General features: G+C 45.5%; 1 protein-coding gene across 1 annotated transcript in view; it reads left to right on the top strand.

Moving 5' to 3' along the window:
• Nucleotides 1–16,571, top strand: part of LOC113619762 (spermatogenesis-associated protein 31D1-like) — a 62,896-nt gene extending 46,325 nt beyond the window's left edge. Inside the window, 8 exon segments of the mRNA XM_027105060.1 lie at nucleotides 858–1,014; nucleotides 1,762–1,807; nucleotides 2,384–2,444; nucleotides 2,730–6,594; nucleotides 14,432–14,477; nucleotides 15,077–15,137; nucleotides 15,393–15,775; nucleotides 15,778–16,571. Of these exon segments, the coding sequence (XP_026960861.1) occupies nucleotides 858–1,014; nucleotides 1,762–1,807; nucleotides 2,384–2,444; nucleotides 2,730–6,594; nucleotides 14,432–14,477; nucleotides 15,077–15,137; nucleotides 15,393–15,775; nucleotides 15,778–16,571 (5,413 nt within the window).
• The last annotated feature ends 974 nt before the right edge of the window (nucleotides 16,572–17,545 follow it).

The following is a 17,545-nucleotide window of genomic DNA, read 5'->3' as shown; positions in this document are numbered from 1 at the left end:
GTGTGTGTGTGTGTGTGTGTGTGTGTGTGTGTGTGTGTGTGTGTGTGTGTGTCTGTGTCTGTGTTGCATGTCCTAAAAGTCTTTATGCAGTTTAAGTTTCACTGACTTCAGAAACATAAGTGCTACGGACTTATCCTCAAGATCTCGTTTAAGTTTAATTATTTACATTTATTTTATAGTAACTTTAGTTTTGTGAATGTTGAATAATGAATTTCATTTTAATTATTTGAGTCAGCCCCTCTGACTGAAGATGGTAATGGCTGACTGCAACACAAAGCAAAATTCCCTATTCAACATTTAGAAAACAGGATAAAAGAACTTTTAAGTTCTTTATAACTGGGTTTGTGTAGTGAAAAGATTCTATAGGAAAGATGGATTTAAGGACGTATATGATCCTGAGTATAAATGTGTGGGTACAAGCAAAAATTCCAGACAGTATTTCAGACACTTAAGGCAGTGGAGTTGGTGAGACCCAAGTCAAGTTTCTATCAAACAGTAAAGGGGACCCAGGTAGTATCTGGGTTACAGATGGGACAAGCAGAAAATTTCATTACTGTAAATATATGAAACCATGAAAGGATGGAGTTGGAAAATAGGATGGCAGGGTAGGGCAGAGGGACCTGGAAGGCCCAGCAGGGGCGGAAGGGTCTGCTGGACTGGTGGGTGGGGGAGGGGCTGTGGACACACCCTCTCCATGTTGTCCCCTCCCCCACACTCAGAAACCCTTTGTGACTCTTCAGTGCTCTGTGATGCAGGCCTGGGACTGCACTCGCACTCTCAGTGCTCAGTGTGTTCAGGCAGTCTTGCGGTTCAGAAATGGGATTCAGAGAATGGAATGTTCTCTCATTTTTGAACAGCGTTGTCGACCCATGTCTGAGCTGTGACTCAACATCCTTGGATATTTACCGAAACCTCATCGTCCTGTGCGAGTTGGTGTTGCTTCTTCTGTTGCTGTGGTACCTGGTGAGCTTGCCATTTTCACCTACCTTCAGTAAAACCAAAGACATCCGAAAGGTAAGCAGCCCTGGGTGAGCCCCCAACAGAGACTCTTTGTTGTTGTTTTCATTTCTATTCCCACATTTTAAAATGAGATTGGTTGGCTCAGAGAGACACCTAAGGTGGGAATTTCAAGGAGAGGATAGAACATCATCCTCCTAGGGAAAGAAGCCAGGCAGGGCTAGGGGTTCAGGGAGGACTAAGGCTTCCAGTTGAAGCCCATGTCCCATCTGAGTGTTTGGAGGACACCAGGATAAAATCCCAAACAGCAATTTTGTGGCCCTAGGTTGGGTTATTTAGAGAGTGTGGGATCTCTGCAGGAGAACAGAGTTCCCTAATGCTTGATCATGAGTACATTCTCACATCAGGCATCACTCGACAAAGCCTTCCTTTGTGCTGGGCTGATCAGAGCAGCAATGCTGAGCCTCTGAGCAGAGGCTGGAGCCTGAGCTCCAGGATACAGGGTCCCATCTGAGGGACATGGACGTGACTGTTGGCCTCAGATGCTATGCCCTCCTTGGGCAGATGACTTCTGACTGAGAATATCAAGTGTGGATCTCATAGACAAAAGTCCTTCTTTGAGTTTGTCAAAGAAGAAAAAAATCGAAAGCATTTTAAGCCTTTAAAATTGATAAAAGGAAGGAACATAAAGTTCTATTAATTAAAATAGAGTCATATTATTCATGGGTAATGAATATCTGAGTTTCCTAGAGAGGAGTGAGAGAAATGAGCCCCAGCCCTTCATTCTTTTCTTTTTGTTCTCAGCGTCAGGGCAGAGCCAAGAGGAGAAGGAAAGGTGGAACACCGAAAGGTAAGGTTCTGCCTATCCCAGCTGAACTCTCCAAGGGTGACCCTTCCTGCCTTTTCCATGACATCCAAGGTCCCTGATCTCTGAGGAAGTCAACTGCTAGATACAGTTTCTCTCAGAAACCAGAGTTCTCAGAGGAGAGGCTTGTGGGAGGGCAGTCAGAGCCTGAGACACTGCTCAGATTCCCTGCTCTGCTCATCGCTGGGCATGAACCAGTGATGGACCTGGGCAATGGGTGTTTCCCAACAGGTGGCCATGTGAGATGTCAAGAGTCAGAACTTCTGTGTCCTGACTTTGTAAAAGTCCTTTGACTTCCTGGATGATCAGATCCCTCTCTAAGGCAACACTGATCTCTGGGCTTCACATGGTGGTTTTGAGCATCACATGAGATAAAATGCATGTGAAAGTACTTTACAAGAAGCAACATACACATGTTAATATCATTGACCATTTGACCTCATCTACTAATTCTTGGGTCTTTCAGAGTCTAATACCCCAAGGGTTTCCCGTAAGGGGACTCCTTTATTATACCTATGCTTCTACCTTCATTACATATAACCCACTCTCCTGGTTTCTCAGGTTGGAGATGTCACCAGACAGAAATAGAGGAGAAAACGAAGCTGATTTCTATTCTGAAAAGGTGACTAACTAGTCTTTCCCCTTCTTTCCTGATCCCTCCTTAGCATGTTCTATGCAATTCCAGGGATTCAGTGCAACCTGCTGTAGTCATGGCAGGGGGTAGCACAGGAATGAGTATGTGATGAAGGCCTTGAGGTGAGGGCTGTTGAGCATGTTGTGAACTCATGGATGTGGAGCAATGTGTAGGGGCCGCAGGCTTCAAATGACCCCACCCCTGCCAGGCCAGCAGGTCCCCCTTGCCTTATTCTGGTCCTGGTTGCATCTTTGTACTTCCTGTCTTCTGCAGCCTCCTGGGCCAGCACGATGACAACACCCGCATTCGTCGGCTCTTATGTCCAGACCCCTTCTGTGAGGCGTGTAATAATGCAACTGCTGAGATCAATCGGCTGCTACTCCCAGGGGCCCTGGAAGATTCTGCTTCCTCTGTGTCCCCCTTGGCTTCCACAGCTCCTGTGACTGAGTCGTCATTTACTCTGTCCCCTGCCTTCTCAACAGTCCCTCCAAGAGACCTAACACCAGCCTCTCTTCTTGAGCCTTCCCCACTGCCCCCCTCCGTTCTCTCCCCTAGCCCAATGACCCCCTTAGTTGACTCTTTTTCACCCTCCCCATTGGGTCATTCTCTGGCACCAGAGCCTTTTCCTTCCTTGGATTCCGAATTCCCAGGGGACTATTCCCCACCCCAACCCCTTGCCTTTCCCCCTCTCCTACCACATGACACTCAGACAGCAGATCCTGTTCTCCCACGAGAGGCCACTTTGTCTCCGGATACCGTTTTCTCTCTTGACCCCACCCTTTCCCAAGATATCAATCCTCTATCAGATTTGTCCCAGGCAGTGAATCACCCCGATTCTTCTGCTTGTCATCATGCACCACCAACTCTGTTGTCTCTTTCACCACAGCCAGAGTGCACTTTATCTGTGACTCAATCTGTGACTCCAGAACAGGAGAACTTATCTCCAGATAGCTCTGGTGGGTTATCCACTTGTGTGTCAACAATCAGAGGCACTGAGCATTCAAGCCTGTCAATTGCAGACTTCTCCTGGCGGCAAGCTCATGCCAAAGACTCGTTCCCTTCCACGTTGGCACAATGTGATTTCAATCAGGAGTTTCTTGACCTCCATTCTTCAGAGGCCTCTTTTGGGGGAGACCCTGCAGCCAACCTTGTAGAGCCTGGTAACCTCTCGTTTCTCAGCCCTGATGTCCTGGCACTCCTGGAGAGACAAGTCCAAAAGAGGAGCGATTTCCTGATGTGCAAGGAAAAGGAAAATGAAAAAGATTCTCTTCCAGAACAACTTAGGCCAGACTACCAACGAAATTCTTCGTGGAAAATGTTAGAGTCAACTGCTGATAAGCATGACTCGGCAGTCTGCCTTCCCTTTTGGAGCAGCAGAGACAAATCACAGGAGCTGCATGTGCGTCAGCAGCCCCCATATCCTAAGACCCTGGAGGACCATTTACAGCAAAAACCTATCCAGTTCTTCTGGGGTCTCCCGTCTCTGCACAGCGAGTCCTTGCCCTCTGCTGTTCATGTCTTGGCTGACAGTTCCTCAATCTTTATTTTCAATAGAAACTCGAATGCCTCCACAGGCCAAGAATCACCAGTGCTTCCTGATCCCCTGCCTCTGTCCTTGCCTGAGATTCAGCCTGAGCCCTTGCCTCAAACCCTGCCTCAATCTCAGCCCCTACCTCTCACTCAGGTCCAGTCCCAGGCCGACCCTCAGTCTCCACTCCCAGTCATACCATCTGATCCTCTACCCCAGATCAGGACCTGTGGAGTAAGTTTCCACAGACCTCAGGATGAGTCCCAGTCTCTCTCCTCATCTGAAATTCAACAGCTGGAATGGAACATTTTGCAGAAACAACAGGAAAATTTGTGGGGTTTACCCTCTGTGGTCCAAAGATCTTGGGAAGACTTTTGTCCATCAGCTCCTAACACTCCTCGCCACCGGGCCCCCCAGGCCCATGTTTCAATCTCCATCCTTCCTGGGGAGTTTCCTCTCAGTGATGAAGTTCGGAAGAAACTAGAGCATCACCTTCGAAAGAGGCTCATCCAACACCGGTGGGGCCTGCCCCGCAGAATCTACGAGTCTGTGTCACTGATATTGCCTCCAAATGGTTTTTCAGAGGCATCTGAGTCGGTGAGCAATAATGGAGTCTCACTGATCTCTGTGTTTAAGGGTCAGAGTAGCAAAAATGGAAATGTTGGATTGAGCCAAACTGGAGGCTTCCATGAGAGGAGCTCAGAAATGTTCCAGCTAGAGGAAGGTGTGGGGAAGGATCTGGGACACAGCCTAGAGAATGGCCCAAAAGATCACCTGTTGAATGACCCAAAGAGCTCTTCAGGTAAGGATCTGGGGTACGACTCTGAGAAAGACCTAAAGAGTCAGATGGTGAGTCTCTCAGAGAAAAATCCAAGGATGTCAGCAGAGAGTCTAGGTCAGAGACAACTTCAAAATGTCCTAAAAGTACATTTGAGCAAGAAGTTTGGAGAAATAAATGAGGGTCGGCTCCCTGGGACTGTGCATAATTCATGGCATGCTATCAAGCAAACATTGCTTCTTTCTGTGAAATCCCACACCCAAACAAAACAGAGAAGTGTGCCATCATCAGTGGGTGCGGCCTACTCCCTGAATACCTTCCAGGACCTGACTTTTGTTGATTCCAATACACAACAGATGCTGGAAGCCCATATTAAAAGGTTTCATATGAGGATGTTGTGGGCCCTTCCCCGCAAGGTCCTTGAATCCATACAGATCTTTAAATTGAAAGATGCCTCATCCCAGTCCTTGTCTCATGCCAACTTGCCCTCCTCAACCAATGTGATTTCTGAGGCAGACTCCAAATCTGGGAGCTTCAAGTCCTTTAGAGGAAGCTCTGAATCTCTCCATGGAGACAAAGCGGGAACAACAAATTCAGCCCCTGTCCTGGATCGTTCTCTCCCTGCCACCTCACCTGTGGGCAAAGGAGGACAGAGGGTCCTGAGACAATCACGCTCTGATGTCAACCGTAGGCTGGCAGAGGATGTTCAGAGAATTAAGGATGCCAGACAGACTCCTCTGTCTGTTTCACTCTCCAGCACAGGGAAAGCAGGTCCTAGACAGACTCAACTAGCCAACAGATATCCCCAAAAGCTGCTTGCAAAGCAAGCTGGGGCCAGATATGAGCCGAAGCATAAGAGTGTGAGTTTCAGTGATAAAGGAGAAATGCAACGGGGCAAAAAGGTGGAGAAGTCAGAACCTGTTTCCATGCCCAGATTGTCTAGGGAGGTATTCGTGGCTGAGGAGCCTGATCCTCTTCAAATAAAAACTAGTGACATGGTGACAACTAGCAAGGTGACAACGAGCTCCCAAATGATAAATGTGAATGAGAATAAAGCAGAAACTACCGTGACCACTGGAAGCCCCCCACCCAAACTACCAGTTCGCCAAGATCCTAAATCATTAGACCTTAAAGAACAACTGTTCCGTGAGTTAAACTTTAAACTGGAGAACAGGGAGCATAGCCAGGCTCAAGGCCAACCCACTGACACATCCCTTGCTTCAGATAACTTGACTTACGAGGCCTCACTGACTCATGCCCAAGGTGTCTCAGGTGGGGACATGGGAGCTTCCCAGGTGCTGCATGTCCATTTGGAGGACAGAGGAATCAGGATGGAGCAGCAGCAGAAACCTTGGGCCCCTAAGCAGGATAAGAACTTCCCACCAACTGCAAAGAGAGTGAGCCCTCTGGAGCCCAAGGCAAAAGAGCTTGATGGAGGGGATAAAGGCTTGGGGACATCCCAACTTAGGAGGAAGAGTTTCCCTACTCAGGAGATGGTACTAGGGCAGACACGTGCGAGCAAGTCTTCCCAGACCCTATCACAGAAGGGACAGCCTCTTCCTGAAGGCCATAACGGAAAAAGAATGATGCACTTCTTGCAATGGCTTTATTCTGGGGTAAAATACGAAAGTCAAGAAGATGCCCAGGAAAAGGGCAGCCCCATATCAACTGTGCAGAACAGAGGCCTAGTTAAAAGTAAAGCTGCCTTTACTGGGACAACTGAAGCTCAGAAAATCGTGACAGACAATGGGAAGTTCCTAGAGGAGCAACTGGGGTGTCAGCATGCAATTAATGTCACCTGCTCTCAGGGGCCCCGTCCTCCCCCAGTGCAGGTGAGGAAAACTCAGCAAAAGGCGGAAGTGCAGGTCCGGACAGAGCCTGTCCAGGGATATCCTGTCAACTACAGGGCTCCCTCCTGTAAAGTGACAAATATCAAGTCCTGCCATCAAATATCAAGTCCTACCTTTGCTGGCCAGAGTTATCCTCCAAGTACAAGACAGATCAGAGATAAGAAGAGACACCCCCAGAAAGTTGTGGCATTCAAGGACCAGCAACTATGTCACAGACATCTCCCACCAGTGTCCCACGGGGAGCCTGTGCCCCATCCAAGCCCCACCCACAGGCGCCAAGCTGGCCAGGCACCCACGGCTGCTCTCAGCACTGCTGAAGGCACTGTGTCTGGACGTCGGTCTCTACTCTTTAGACAGAAAACAATTCTCCAGAATTCCCAGGGAGGAAGACTTCCCATCCAGAAATAACTCCTTCCTTGTGGAGATTATTGATTCTCCCAAATAAATAGTTATCTAATAATAGTGTATCTTTTCTGTGTACTGTGTTGGGGGCATGGGTTTTGGGTAACTCAGGGCTTATGTGTAAGGGAAAGGAAGGAGATAGTTCAGCTCTTACCGATTGCTTCCTTTGGCTTTGGCTAAAAGGTGACCAGTCCTCTGGAGTTCTTGCTGAACCCCGCCACCCCACCCCCCGCCCCAAAGCCCATTTCCTCCCTGATGAAATTTGAGGAGATGGGCTTTGTCTTCTGCTGCTTAGCTTAGCCTTAATGAAAATGTATAGCAGCCCACATCTCCCCCCTCACTGAACGTTTTATATCCTTTAGAGAAGTAGGGAAGATAGGTCTTTTATACCTGAGGAGCGTTAAGGACAGGTATACTTTCTGAAAATAATGCTGAAGAAGAAACAACAGCATAATCGTTATTTAGAACTCAGTGACCAGAGGCTCCTACAGGGGGCTGAACCCTGAATGGCACTATTTGGGCGGAGGTGTTGCTCTGCTGGACCCTGGGCTAGTTGCCGTAGGGTCCAGGAACAGCACAGCAGCTGCTTAAGAATCTGTTATGTGGGTCATGTTAATGTATCGGGAGAGCATACTTGACATGGAGGTTTCCTTACTAGAAAGGCACCCTGGGGAAGTGGTTCCCCTCCCTGGGTATTTTTTCAGGCTGCTCAATTGATGACTTTTTTTTTGGCGGAGGAAAAGCACCACTCAGCTGTCAGTGGTAGGAATGTTGACCAGGCAGCCACCTACTTCCCAGGGTAAAATACAGCTGCGAGTAAGCAAAAGATGTCTTAAAGTGAGTGGGAAAGTAAGAAAAAGTGAAGAGAAAGAATGTCCTTACTGGTGGAACAAAGTTCATGCCTCATCATTCCCATATCCTGACCCTGTCCTGCTGCCCCATTGCTCAATCTGGTCCAAGCACCATGTCCTTGAGGCTGACCAGAGAACTGCACAGCACACTGATGCCTTATATCAAAAAGGCATGGGGGTGTCTTTGAGTACTAAAACAGTATCTCCAAGGATGTCATCAAGATGGCATCCCCCTCTTTGGGGAAGGTGATCATGGTGCTTTCTTTCCATCTATGCTTGATGGGAATACACAAGATATCGCCCTTAGTGTGTACAGTTCACCAATCAAGATGAAGGTGCCACCACCGATATTAATAGCCTTGGTGGAGCCATGGTACGCCTCCCCCAGGATACCTGCAGCTCATGAACCAGAGGTGAGTCCTAGACTATGCACTGGGGTATCAGACATTTGGGGGCTTACCATGGACCTCCTTTTTTTGGCCAAGGCTGCACACATACCCACCCTTACAATGAGGTCTAGAGGGAAGGCAACTCTACTTGTACAGACTGGGACTCAAAAATAGGGTGAGTATCCTAGAGAGCACTTGAGGTAGTTTTTCCAGAAAGACTTACGGATACTGGGTGTTAAAACAAAAAACCAAAAATAGATGTCCACTACAGCCTTCTCTCACTAATTTTATTTTCTTATCCAGAGTTATGACATTGATCCTACAATATCTGAAGCTTATGGTCACAGAGAGAAGGCAGATTCCGTGGAGCCCCCGGGAGAGGGACAAAAGGTGGAGGGGCCCAGGGTGGGGAACATGAAGAGGTGAGGAGTGGTGGAGGGCTCTAACCTCCATGTGGATAGACCTGTCAGTAACCCAGCTTCCCTGTTCCTACGTCATCTCATTTTTACTTCCATTCCAGTGCAGTCACTGCCACACTGTAGAGCTTATTACCAGGAACACTTCTGCCATCTGGAATAATACAGTCTGACATTCCACCCTTTGGCCTCATCCTCCATCCTTCCAGCTTATATACTACTTGTTAATTTTTCAACTTTAGGTCGTTCTTCCACTTATTCTTCCTCTATCCGCCAAGCTCTTGTCTTCTTTTTCTCTCTCTCCAAGGTAGGCTTGGGGGTCTATCAACATTTAAAAAGCTCCACTACAAATAGGCCCCATCCAATCACCTTTAATCCTTCCTGTCTGGCAAAATCCCCTATCTCTGCCTTTTCCAGAAATACCTTCCCATAAGTAGCTGATGACTATTGGATTAAATCTCACAATCAAGTCTACTGATGCCATGATAAATTCAGCCCTCATACTACCTGGAAATAATGCATCCATTCCACAAATTCTTATTCCATGCTTGCTTACATGTGAACAAAACAAATGGAACTTAGGTCACTGTTTCCTTAGTCCATTTTCTCTCCAGTGCTATTCAAATCTCCTTCACTTTTCTCAAATTTAGGCCATCTCCACTTGCTCAGCAGATGTGCCAAACCACCATTCACAGAGGAGCTAGAAGTCATGAGATGGGAAATTTTCATCAAAATCCTTAAAAAAAAAAACAAAAAAACTTTCCCATTCCTCTTTTCCTTCTTCCTTCCTGTTATATGGAAAGAAGTTTCTTTCCCAACCTCAAAGGAATTACACTTCCTGAAATTTCCTTATTGAGAGATAGCTAAACTCTAGTCTTGATGGACTGATCACCCTGGCCAGGTATCGTTTTGCTCCCTCCCTCTCCTTATGAGTCACTCTACATCTTTTATTATTTTTAAAGCTTTTTAGTACAAAAATGTTTAAACATGCACGAAAGCAGACAGAACAGTGTAACCTCCCATACACTCCTCACCCAGCTTTCACAGTTATCATTTGGCATGTGTGATACATCCCATCTTTTACACTATGATTAAAGTGTAAAAGCCCATTTAAACATCTTGTCATCTATCTCTTAAGACATATGCTATGTGCCCATGTCAAAGCTCTCACATTTCTTTGATATTTATCACCTGTGGTACACAGTTATTCACAACAGATGTACACAGCATTGGTGACAAAAAAGCATTGTGCTTTAGAGGCTCTGGCAATCAGTTCTGCTCTGCCTTTTAGTCAACCCTGAGGAGTCATTTGAATGAATTCCTCCCTCAACCCCATAGAGGAAGGAATCTTACAGATCAAATTCAGTGCACAGTAATGATCTCCCTTAATCACACAGTAACTATAACATGCAGAAAGAATAGAAGTAGTCAACTGTGCATGTTGATAAAGACTTGACATCATTATATGTGTTTTCAAATATTTACAAGAAAATACTTTTCCTGTCACATAGTTAAAATGCGCTATTGTGTTTCAAGTTAAACACAGTAGATAAAACACACTTGTTTATCTTCTCTCTTTCCCCAAATGCCATTAAAAGCAAGAGTAGATGAAAAAAAAAAAAGAGTAGGTGAAAAGAGGTTCAACATCTCTAGCCATCAGGGAAATGAAAACCAGAGCCACTATGATATAACACTTCACACACACAAGAATGACTAGAAACAGAAAGTCAGATTAAAACAAGTGTTGGTGAGAATGCGGAGAAACTGGAACCCTGATACACTGCTTGTGGGAATGAAAAACGGTGCAGCTGTTTTGGAAAACAGTCTGGCAGCGCTTCAAAATGTTAAACATAGAATTACTATGTGACCCAGCAACTCCACTTCTAGGTACATACTCAAGAGAAATGAAAACATATGTCCACACAAAAACTTGTAAACAAACGTTCATAGCAGTATTATTCATAAGAGTTAAAAGGCAGAAACAACCCAGATGTCCATCAACTGATGAATGGGTAAATAAAATATAGTATATCCATGCAGTGTAATATTTTTGGCATTAAAAAGCACTGACACATGCTACAACATGGCTGAACCTTGAAAATTTTACGCTAAGTGAAAGAAGCCAGTCACAAATAACCACATATGATTCCATTCATGTGAAATGTTCAGAATAGGGAAACCAAGAGAGGACAGAAAGTAGATTAATGATTGCTTAGAGCTGGGAGATGAAGGGTGGCGAGTAATAGCTAAAGGTTACAGGGTTCTTTCTGAAGTCATGAAAATGTTTTTAAAATTGTGGTGATGCACATGTCTGTGAGTATACTAAAAATCATGGAATTACACAACTTTAAATGAGTAAATTGTATGGTATGTGAACTATATTTCAATAAAACTATTCAAACAAAGGACTTAAAAAGAATAAGTGCTTAAGGATGACTAGAAGGAGAGAGGATACGACAAAATATGTCAACACATTTTTGGAAGATGGAAATCTGGTGGAGGAATGGTAACTGGGGAGCAGAGCAGACGAAGTGCTGGCAAACCAATTCACACCACAAAACGTCAGAAGACAGATGACCTGGTGGCACCAGATAAGAAAAATTAGGGGTTCCGTGCTGTAAACATGTTGATTTTTTCCTTCTTTTTTTTTTTTTTGTATTGTGTTTAATTAAAAAAAAATTGTTGGTGGGGAGCGGGTGGTGCTCTTCTTCAGCATTTTGTAAAATCCTGTTGAAATGTGCAGAGGATCCCAGGTTTCTTGCCTGGGACAGAACGTGAGATAACTTTTAAAGCTGGCATTACACATTTCTGGGGTTTGGGTATGGTGATGGTGGTAGCTGCAAGAATCAAAGGCAGAAATCTCAAAGTTTAGGTAAAATCCAGGACAGCGGGCAATGGTCCATTTTTAAAATGTATTTATTTGAAAATAAACTTGTGGAAAAGTTGCATGGATGGTAAAAACCATGTACCCTTTATCCAGACTTACCTACTAACATTTTGACCCATTTGAGATCTCTCTCCTCTCTCTGTCTCTGTTTCTGTCTCCTTCCCTCCCTGCCTCCCCTTTCTCTCTCTATATGAATACGCACACACACACATATATGAAAACTATGCATACATTTCTGAATATTTGAAAGTACATTTCATGCATCATGCACCTTCTCCTTGAATATTTCATTGTGTATTTAAGAAAAAAGATTCTCTTACCTACAGTACAGTTATTTATCCCCTTCAGTAAATTTAACAATGACATAAAACTTTTAACTAATCTCCCATTCATATTCCATTCTTGTCAATTTATTGAGTAATGTCCTTTGTGGCTTTTTTTCAAAACCTCCATTACAGGATTCAGAATCACAGACTGCATTTAGTTGTCCTGTGTTTTTAGTCTCCTTTAATCTGGATCAGTGTTTCTCAGTCTTTCTTTTTTATGACAAGGCCATTTTTTGAAGAATATATTTGATGTGTCATTTTTATGACCCCTTCTCTCCTGGAAATTCTTTTGGTGGAGCTTATATTGCTCAGACTTTAGAGGATGTTTTTACAGTTGTGAATCCTAGGGACCTCAGGGACAGTCAGGACCAGACTTTCTATTAAGAAAACAATACCAGAGATACAAAGATATGTGGAGGGATTTTTCTGAACAGATACACCTCCTGCAGTCAAGGGAGGAGGGTATGTGAGATGGAGTGGGCTTGAAATGTACCCTCCTTTTGGGTAGAGACAACAGTGGAGCTGTGGATGCAGGAGAAGACAGGTCAAGAAAGGAGCTGTCATTACTAGTATCCTCCTCATAGGGGAGGGAGAGAATCAGGTATCTGGGGTCAAGACTGATTCATCACACTCAACGAGGGAATACAGGCAAGCGAAGTAAGGAAATGACACAGCTTAATTTCAGCAGTTTATAATCTAAATAATGAAGGTATAAGGGCTACAACTATTAAATGGGTAGCACGGGGAGATGAAATAAATACATATACACATCAACAAAAATGACATCATTGTTTAAAAAGGTATGGAGATGCCAACAGGAATTTTGGTGGAAGGTAAGAAAGTAGATGGGGAAAAAATCATAAGACTTTTCATAGAAGAAGTAACCATGAGTGTGATTCAAGAAAGCTAAATAGTGTGAAGTTTTATGTTAATCTGGGTAGGTGTTGGTTGTGTTTAATATTTACTGTAGCTGTATATGTCAGAGACTTCAATTTCCTATAGTGTCCTTGTTTTAATCTCCCTTGGTGTCTTCAGATTTCCCTGTCTCCTCCTTATATAGAGCCTATGCCTTGCAGGTCCTTCGGCTATGATCCTGTTACCATACTGGAGCCCTGTTGATGTGGTAGTAAGGGGCGGGGCGGGGCGGTGGGGGAGGGGATATGATTAAATCTTTTAGTGGGCCTGTGTCCTTGGGTTATTCACAGATGTTTCTAACACTTTTCTCTCTTTCTTTCTTTTCACTTTTTAGAAGAGATAGGAAGGCTAGAGGGAATTGGAGTTGGATAATTTCCCTTCTCCCATGTGGGATAAGTCTCTGGTAGTCTTTTCCTCTGCTGAGTAAGCTTCTGTTATGGAGAACATTCAGGGGATATTTCAGAATGTTTTCAAAATTGTTACTTTTCTTCCCATTCCCACACTCCTCCACCAGAAACATCAGAATTTTTCATGGCTCTTCACTGTGAGAACCTGGTGGGGTTCCCACAGGCGAAACCCATGAATAGGTGGAGGCCCCCCTAAGATAATGAGCCTAGGAGTTTCTCGCTCTCATGTTAGCCCACAGGCATCCTCTAGCGATTTGTCAAAGTGTCCTTTTAAGTGTTCCTATCAATTTATGGCTCCAGTGGCCCCTGCTTGAGGTAAGCTGACCTCAGCTGTGATTCTCTGCATTCACCCTCTATGAAGATTTTGGAGTGATTTGCCCTGTGACCTTAATTCTCTAATGCTACAAGAAAAGTCACTGACTTTCAATTGGTTCAGATTTTGCTTCTTCTAAAGACTGGAGTAATGACTCCCAAGCTCTTTAAATGTTGGAGCTGGAACCAAAAGTTGCCTCTCAAAGAATGATTATTTTCTTGTTCCCGTGCTCACATTTCTCGGTGAGATTGGTTGGGTCAGAGAGACACCTAAGATAGGAAGTTCAAGGACAGGATAGAACATCATAGGCCAGGCAGGGCCAGTATTTCTGGGGGGACTAAGGCTTCCAGTTGAAGCCTGTGGCCCATCTGAGTGTTTGGAGATTCCAGGATAAAATCCCAAGCAATAACTTTGCAGTAACTTTGTGGTCCTGGGTTGGGTTATTTAGAGAGTTTGGGATCTCTGCAGGAGAACAGAGTTCCCTAATGCTTGATCATGAGTACATTCTCACATCAGGCATCACTCAACAAAGCCTTCCTTTGTGCTGGGCTGATCAGAGCAGCAATGCTGAGCCTCTGAGCAGAGGCTGGAGCCTGAGCTCCAGGATACAGGGTCCCATCTGAGGGACATGGACGTGACTGTTGGCCTCAGATGCTATGCCCTCCTTGGGCAGATGACTTCTGACTGAGAATATCAAGTGTGGATCTCATAGACAAAAGTCCTTCTTTGAGTTTGTCAAAGAAGAAAAAAATCGAAAGCATTTTAAACCTTTAAAATTGATAAAAGGAAGGAACATAAAGTTCTATTAATTAAAATAGAGTCATATTATTCATGGATAATGAATATCTGAGTTTCCTAGAGGGGAGTGAGAGAAATGAGCCCCAGCCCTTCATTCTTTTCTTTTTGTTCTCAGCGTCAGGGCAGAGCCAAGAGGAGAAGGAAAGGTGGAACACCGAAAGGTAAGGTTCTGCCTATCCCAGCTGAACTCTCCAAGGGTGACCCTTCCTGCCTTTTCCATGACATCCAAGGTCCCTGATCTCTGAGGATGTCAACTGCTAGATACAGTTTCTCTCAGAAACCAGAGTTCTCAGAGGAGAGGCTTGTGGGAGGGCAGTCAGAGCCTGAGACACTGCTCAGATCCCCTGCTCTGCTCATCGCTGGGCATGAACCAGTGATGGACCTGGGCAATGGGTGTTTCCCAACAGGTGGCCATGTGAGATGTCAAGAGTCAGAACTTCTGTGTGCTGACTTTGTAAAAGTCCTTTGACTTCCTGGATGATCAGATTCCTCTTTGAGGTAAATAACCATTGACCTGTATTCCTCAAAGGGTGGTTCTGAATATCACATGGGAGAATACATATGAAAGCCCTTTGTGAATGATAAAGCAACATATATTTGAGCTTTGTTATTATCATCATTGACCATGTGATCTGACCCTATTTCCTAGTTCTTGGGGCTCTCCAAGTCCAATCCACCAAGGGTACCACTAAAGGACATTCTACTAAGCCTCCTATAAGGTCTCCTTGTTTCTACCTTCATCACTCTCCTGGCTTCCCAGGTTGGAGAGCTTGCCAGAGCGAAGATGAGGAGGCAAGGAAGGTGCTTTCTCTTCTGCAAAGGTGACTGAACATTACCTTCTTTCCTGTATCCCGCTTTTTAGTGGAGTCTTTGAATTTCTAGGGCCTCAGTGAAGCCTGGTATTGACATGGGAGGGAAAATCCTCAGATTCAGAATGTGAAAGGCTTGGGGAGGGGGATAAAAGATTTATTGTGAGATTAAGGAAGTAAAAGAATGTGAAAGGATAGTATACATTGGGCAGCCATACTTTTGCCAGACCTGTCAGGGTCTCATGTGTGTCCTGGTCCTGGTTGCATCTTTGTACTTCCTGTCTTCTGCAGCCCCCTGGGCCGGCACGATGACACCACCTGCTTTCGTCGGCTCTTATGTCCAGACCCCTTCTGTGAGGTGTGTAATAATGCAACTGCTGAGGTCAATCAGCTGCTACTCCCAGAGGCCCTGGAAGATTCTACTTCCTCTGTGTCCCCCTTGGCTTCCACAGCTCCTGTGACTGAGTCGTCATTTACTCTGTCCCCTGCCTTCTCAACAGGCCCTTCAAGAGACCTAACACCAGCATCTCTGCCTGAGCCTTCCCCACTGCCCCACTCCGTTCTCTCCCCTAACCCAATGACTCTCTTAGTTGACTTTTTTTCACCCTCACCACTGGGTCACTCTCTGGCACCAGAGCCTTTTCCTTCCTTGAATTCCCAGTGGACTATTCCCCACCCCAACCCCTTGCCTTTCCCCCTCTCCTACCACATGACACTCAGACAGCAGATCCTGTTCTCCCACGAGAGGCCACTTTGTCTCCAGATACCATTTTCTCTCTTGACCCCACCCTTTCCCAAGATATCAATCCCCTATCAGATTTGTCCCAGGCAGTGAATCACCCCGATTCTTCTGCTTGTCATCATGCACCACCAACTCTGTCTGTTTCACCACAGCCAGAGTGTACTTTATCTGTGACTCAACCTAAATCAGCTTCCATCTTACTGAAGCCTGTTCTGCAGAACTTATCTCCAGATAGCTCTGCTGGGTTATCCACTTGTGTTTCAACAATCAGAGGCACTGAGCATTCAAGCCTGTCCATTTCAGACTTCTCCTGGTGGCAAGCTCATGCCAAGAACGTGTTCCTCCCCACAGTATCACACTCTGATTTTCAGAGAGAGAATGTTTCCCTCCATCTACCAGACACCTGTCTCTGGAGAGACTCTGTTACCAAGCACATGGAGGCCAACAGCCATTCTTTCTTTGGCTTTAACATCCAGGGACTCTTGGAGAGACAAATAAAAAAGAAAATGGCTCTCCAGAGTTTAGAGAAGAAACAAAAGGAAGAGGGACCATTTTCAAAACAAATGTCAGAATGCCAACAGACATCTTCAGGGAATTCATTGCAGTCACTTGATGTAAAGGACACTAGAGCCCCCCCCCCAAACTGGCTGGAACAGGGAAAGCAAAACAGAGCAGCTGCGCATTTGTCAGCAGCTCCTATGTGACATGACTTTGGGGGAAAACTTGCAGCAGAAATATAGCCAGCTCTTCTGGGGTCTTCCCTCTTTGCACAGTGAGTCCCTAGTGGCTACTCTCCTGGCTTCTAGTAGTAGTTCCCCACTAGAGTCTCACTCTGTTTTATTCAATGGAATCTGTAATGCTTCTGCATTCAAAATGCGGGATCAAGGATCTCCACCACTTCTTTATTCCCATCCCCTTCTGCTCCCTCATGTACATCCACAACGCTTGCCTCAAACTAAACCCCAATCCCAGCCCCTACCTTTCACTCAGGTCCAGCCCCAGGCCCACCTTCAATCCCAACTCCCAATTCTACCATCTTCTTCTCCATCCCAGGTTAGGGACCATGGAGTATCTTTCCACAGATTCCAGAATGAGTCAGACTTTCATATCGCGACTGGAAATCAACACCTGGAATGGCACGTGTTGCAGAAACAACAGGAAAGTTTGTGGGGTTTAGTTCCTGTGCTCCAAAGATCTCAAGAAGCCACTTGTCCTCAAGCTCTTAACCTCCCGTTGGTCAACCGGCCGTCCCATGCCTGTGAACCAGTCTCTGTCCTTGGCCATTTTCCTATCACCAGTGAAGCCCAGGAGAAACTGGAGCTCCACGTTCCAAGGAGGCTAATTCCACGATGGTGCCTCCAAGCCTGTAGGAATCTAGAGTCCCCAGCACTGATGGAGCCTCAGTATAAATTAAAAGAAGTACCTCAGCAGAGAGGCACACATGTTCACTTACAAATCTCTGAGCTTCAGGGCAAGGATAGCAAGGATATAGGGAAGACTGAATTGGGTCTCCCAGCAAATTTCCATGAGAGGGCCCCAACAAAGTTTCAGCTAAGGGATGACATGAGGAAGAATCTTGGCTATATCCTAGAGAAGAGCCCAGAAGACAGTCCCACAAGAGGTCTCAGAATGTTACCTAGTGCAGGGTCTGAGGGCTGCTTTGGAGACAAAAACTAAC

Source organism: Aethalodelphis obliquidens, unplaced genomic scaffold (genome assembly GCF_003676395.1).
Source record: "Aethalodelphis obliquidens isolate GAN/ISIS:26980383/991018 unplaced genomic scaffold, ASM367639v1 scaffold7, whole genome shotgun sequence".
Classification (NCBI taxonomy): domain Eukaryota; kingdom Metazoa; phylum Chordata; class Mammalia; order Artiodactyla; family Delphinidae; genus Aethalodelphis; species Aethalodelphis obliquidens.
This window is presented reverse-complemented; position numbering and strand designations above follow the sequence as displayed.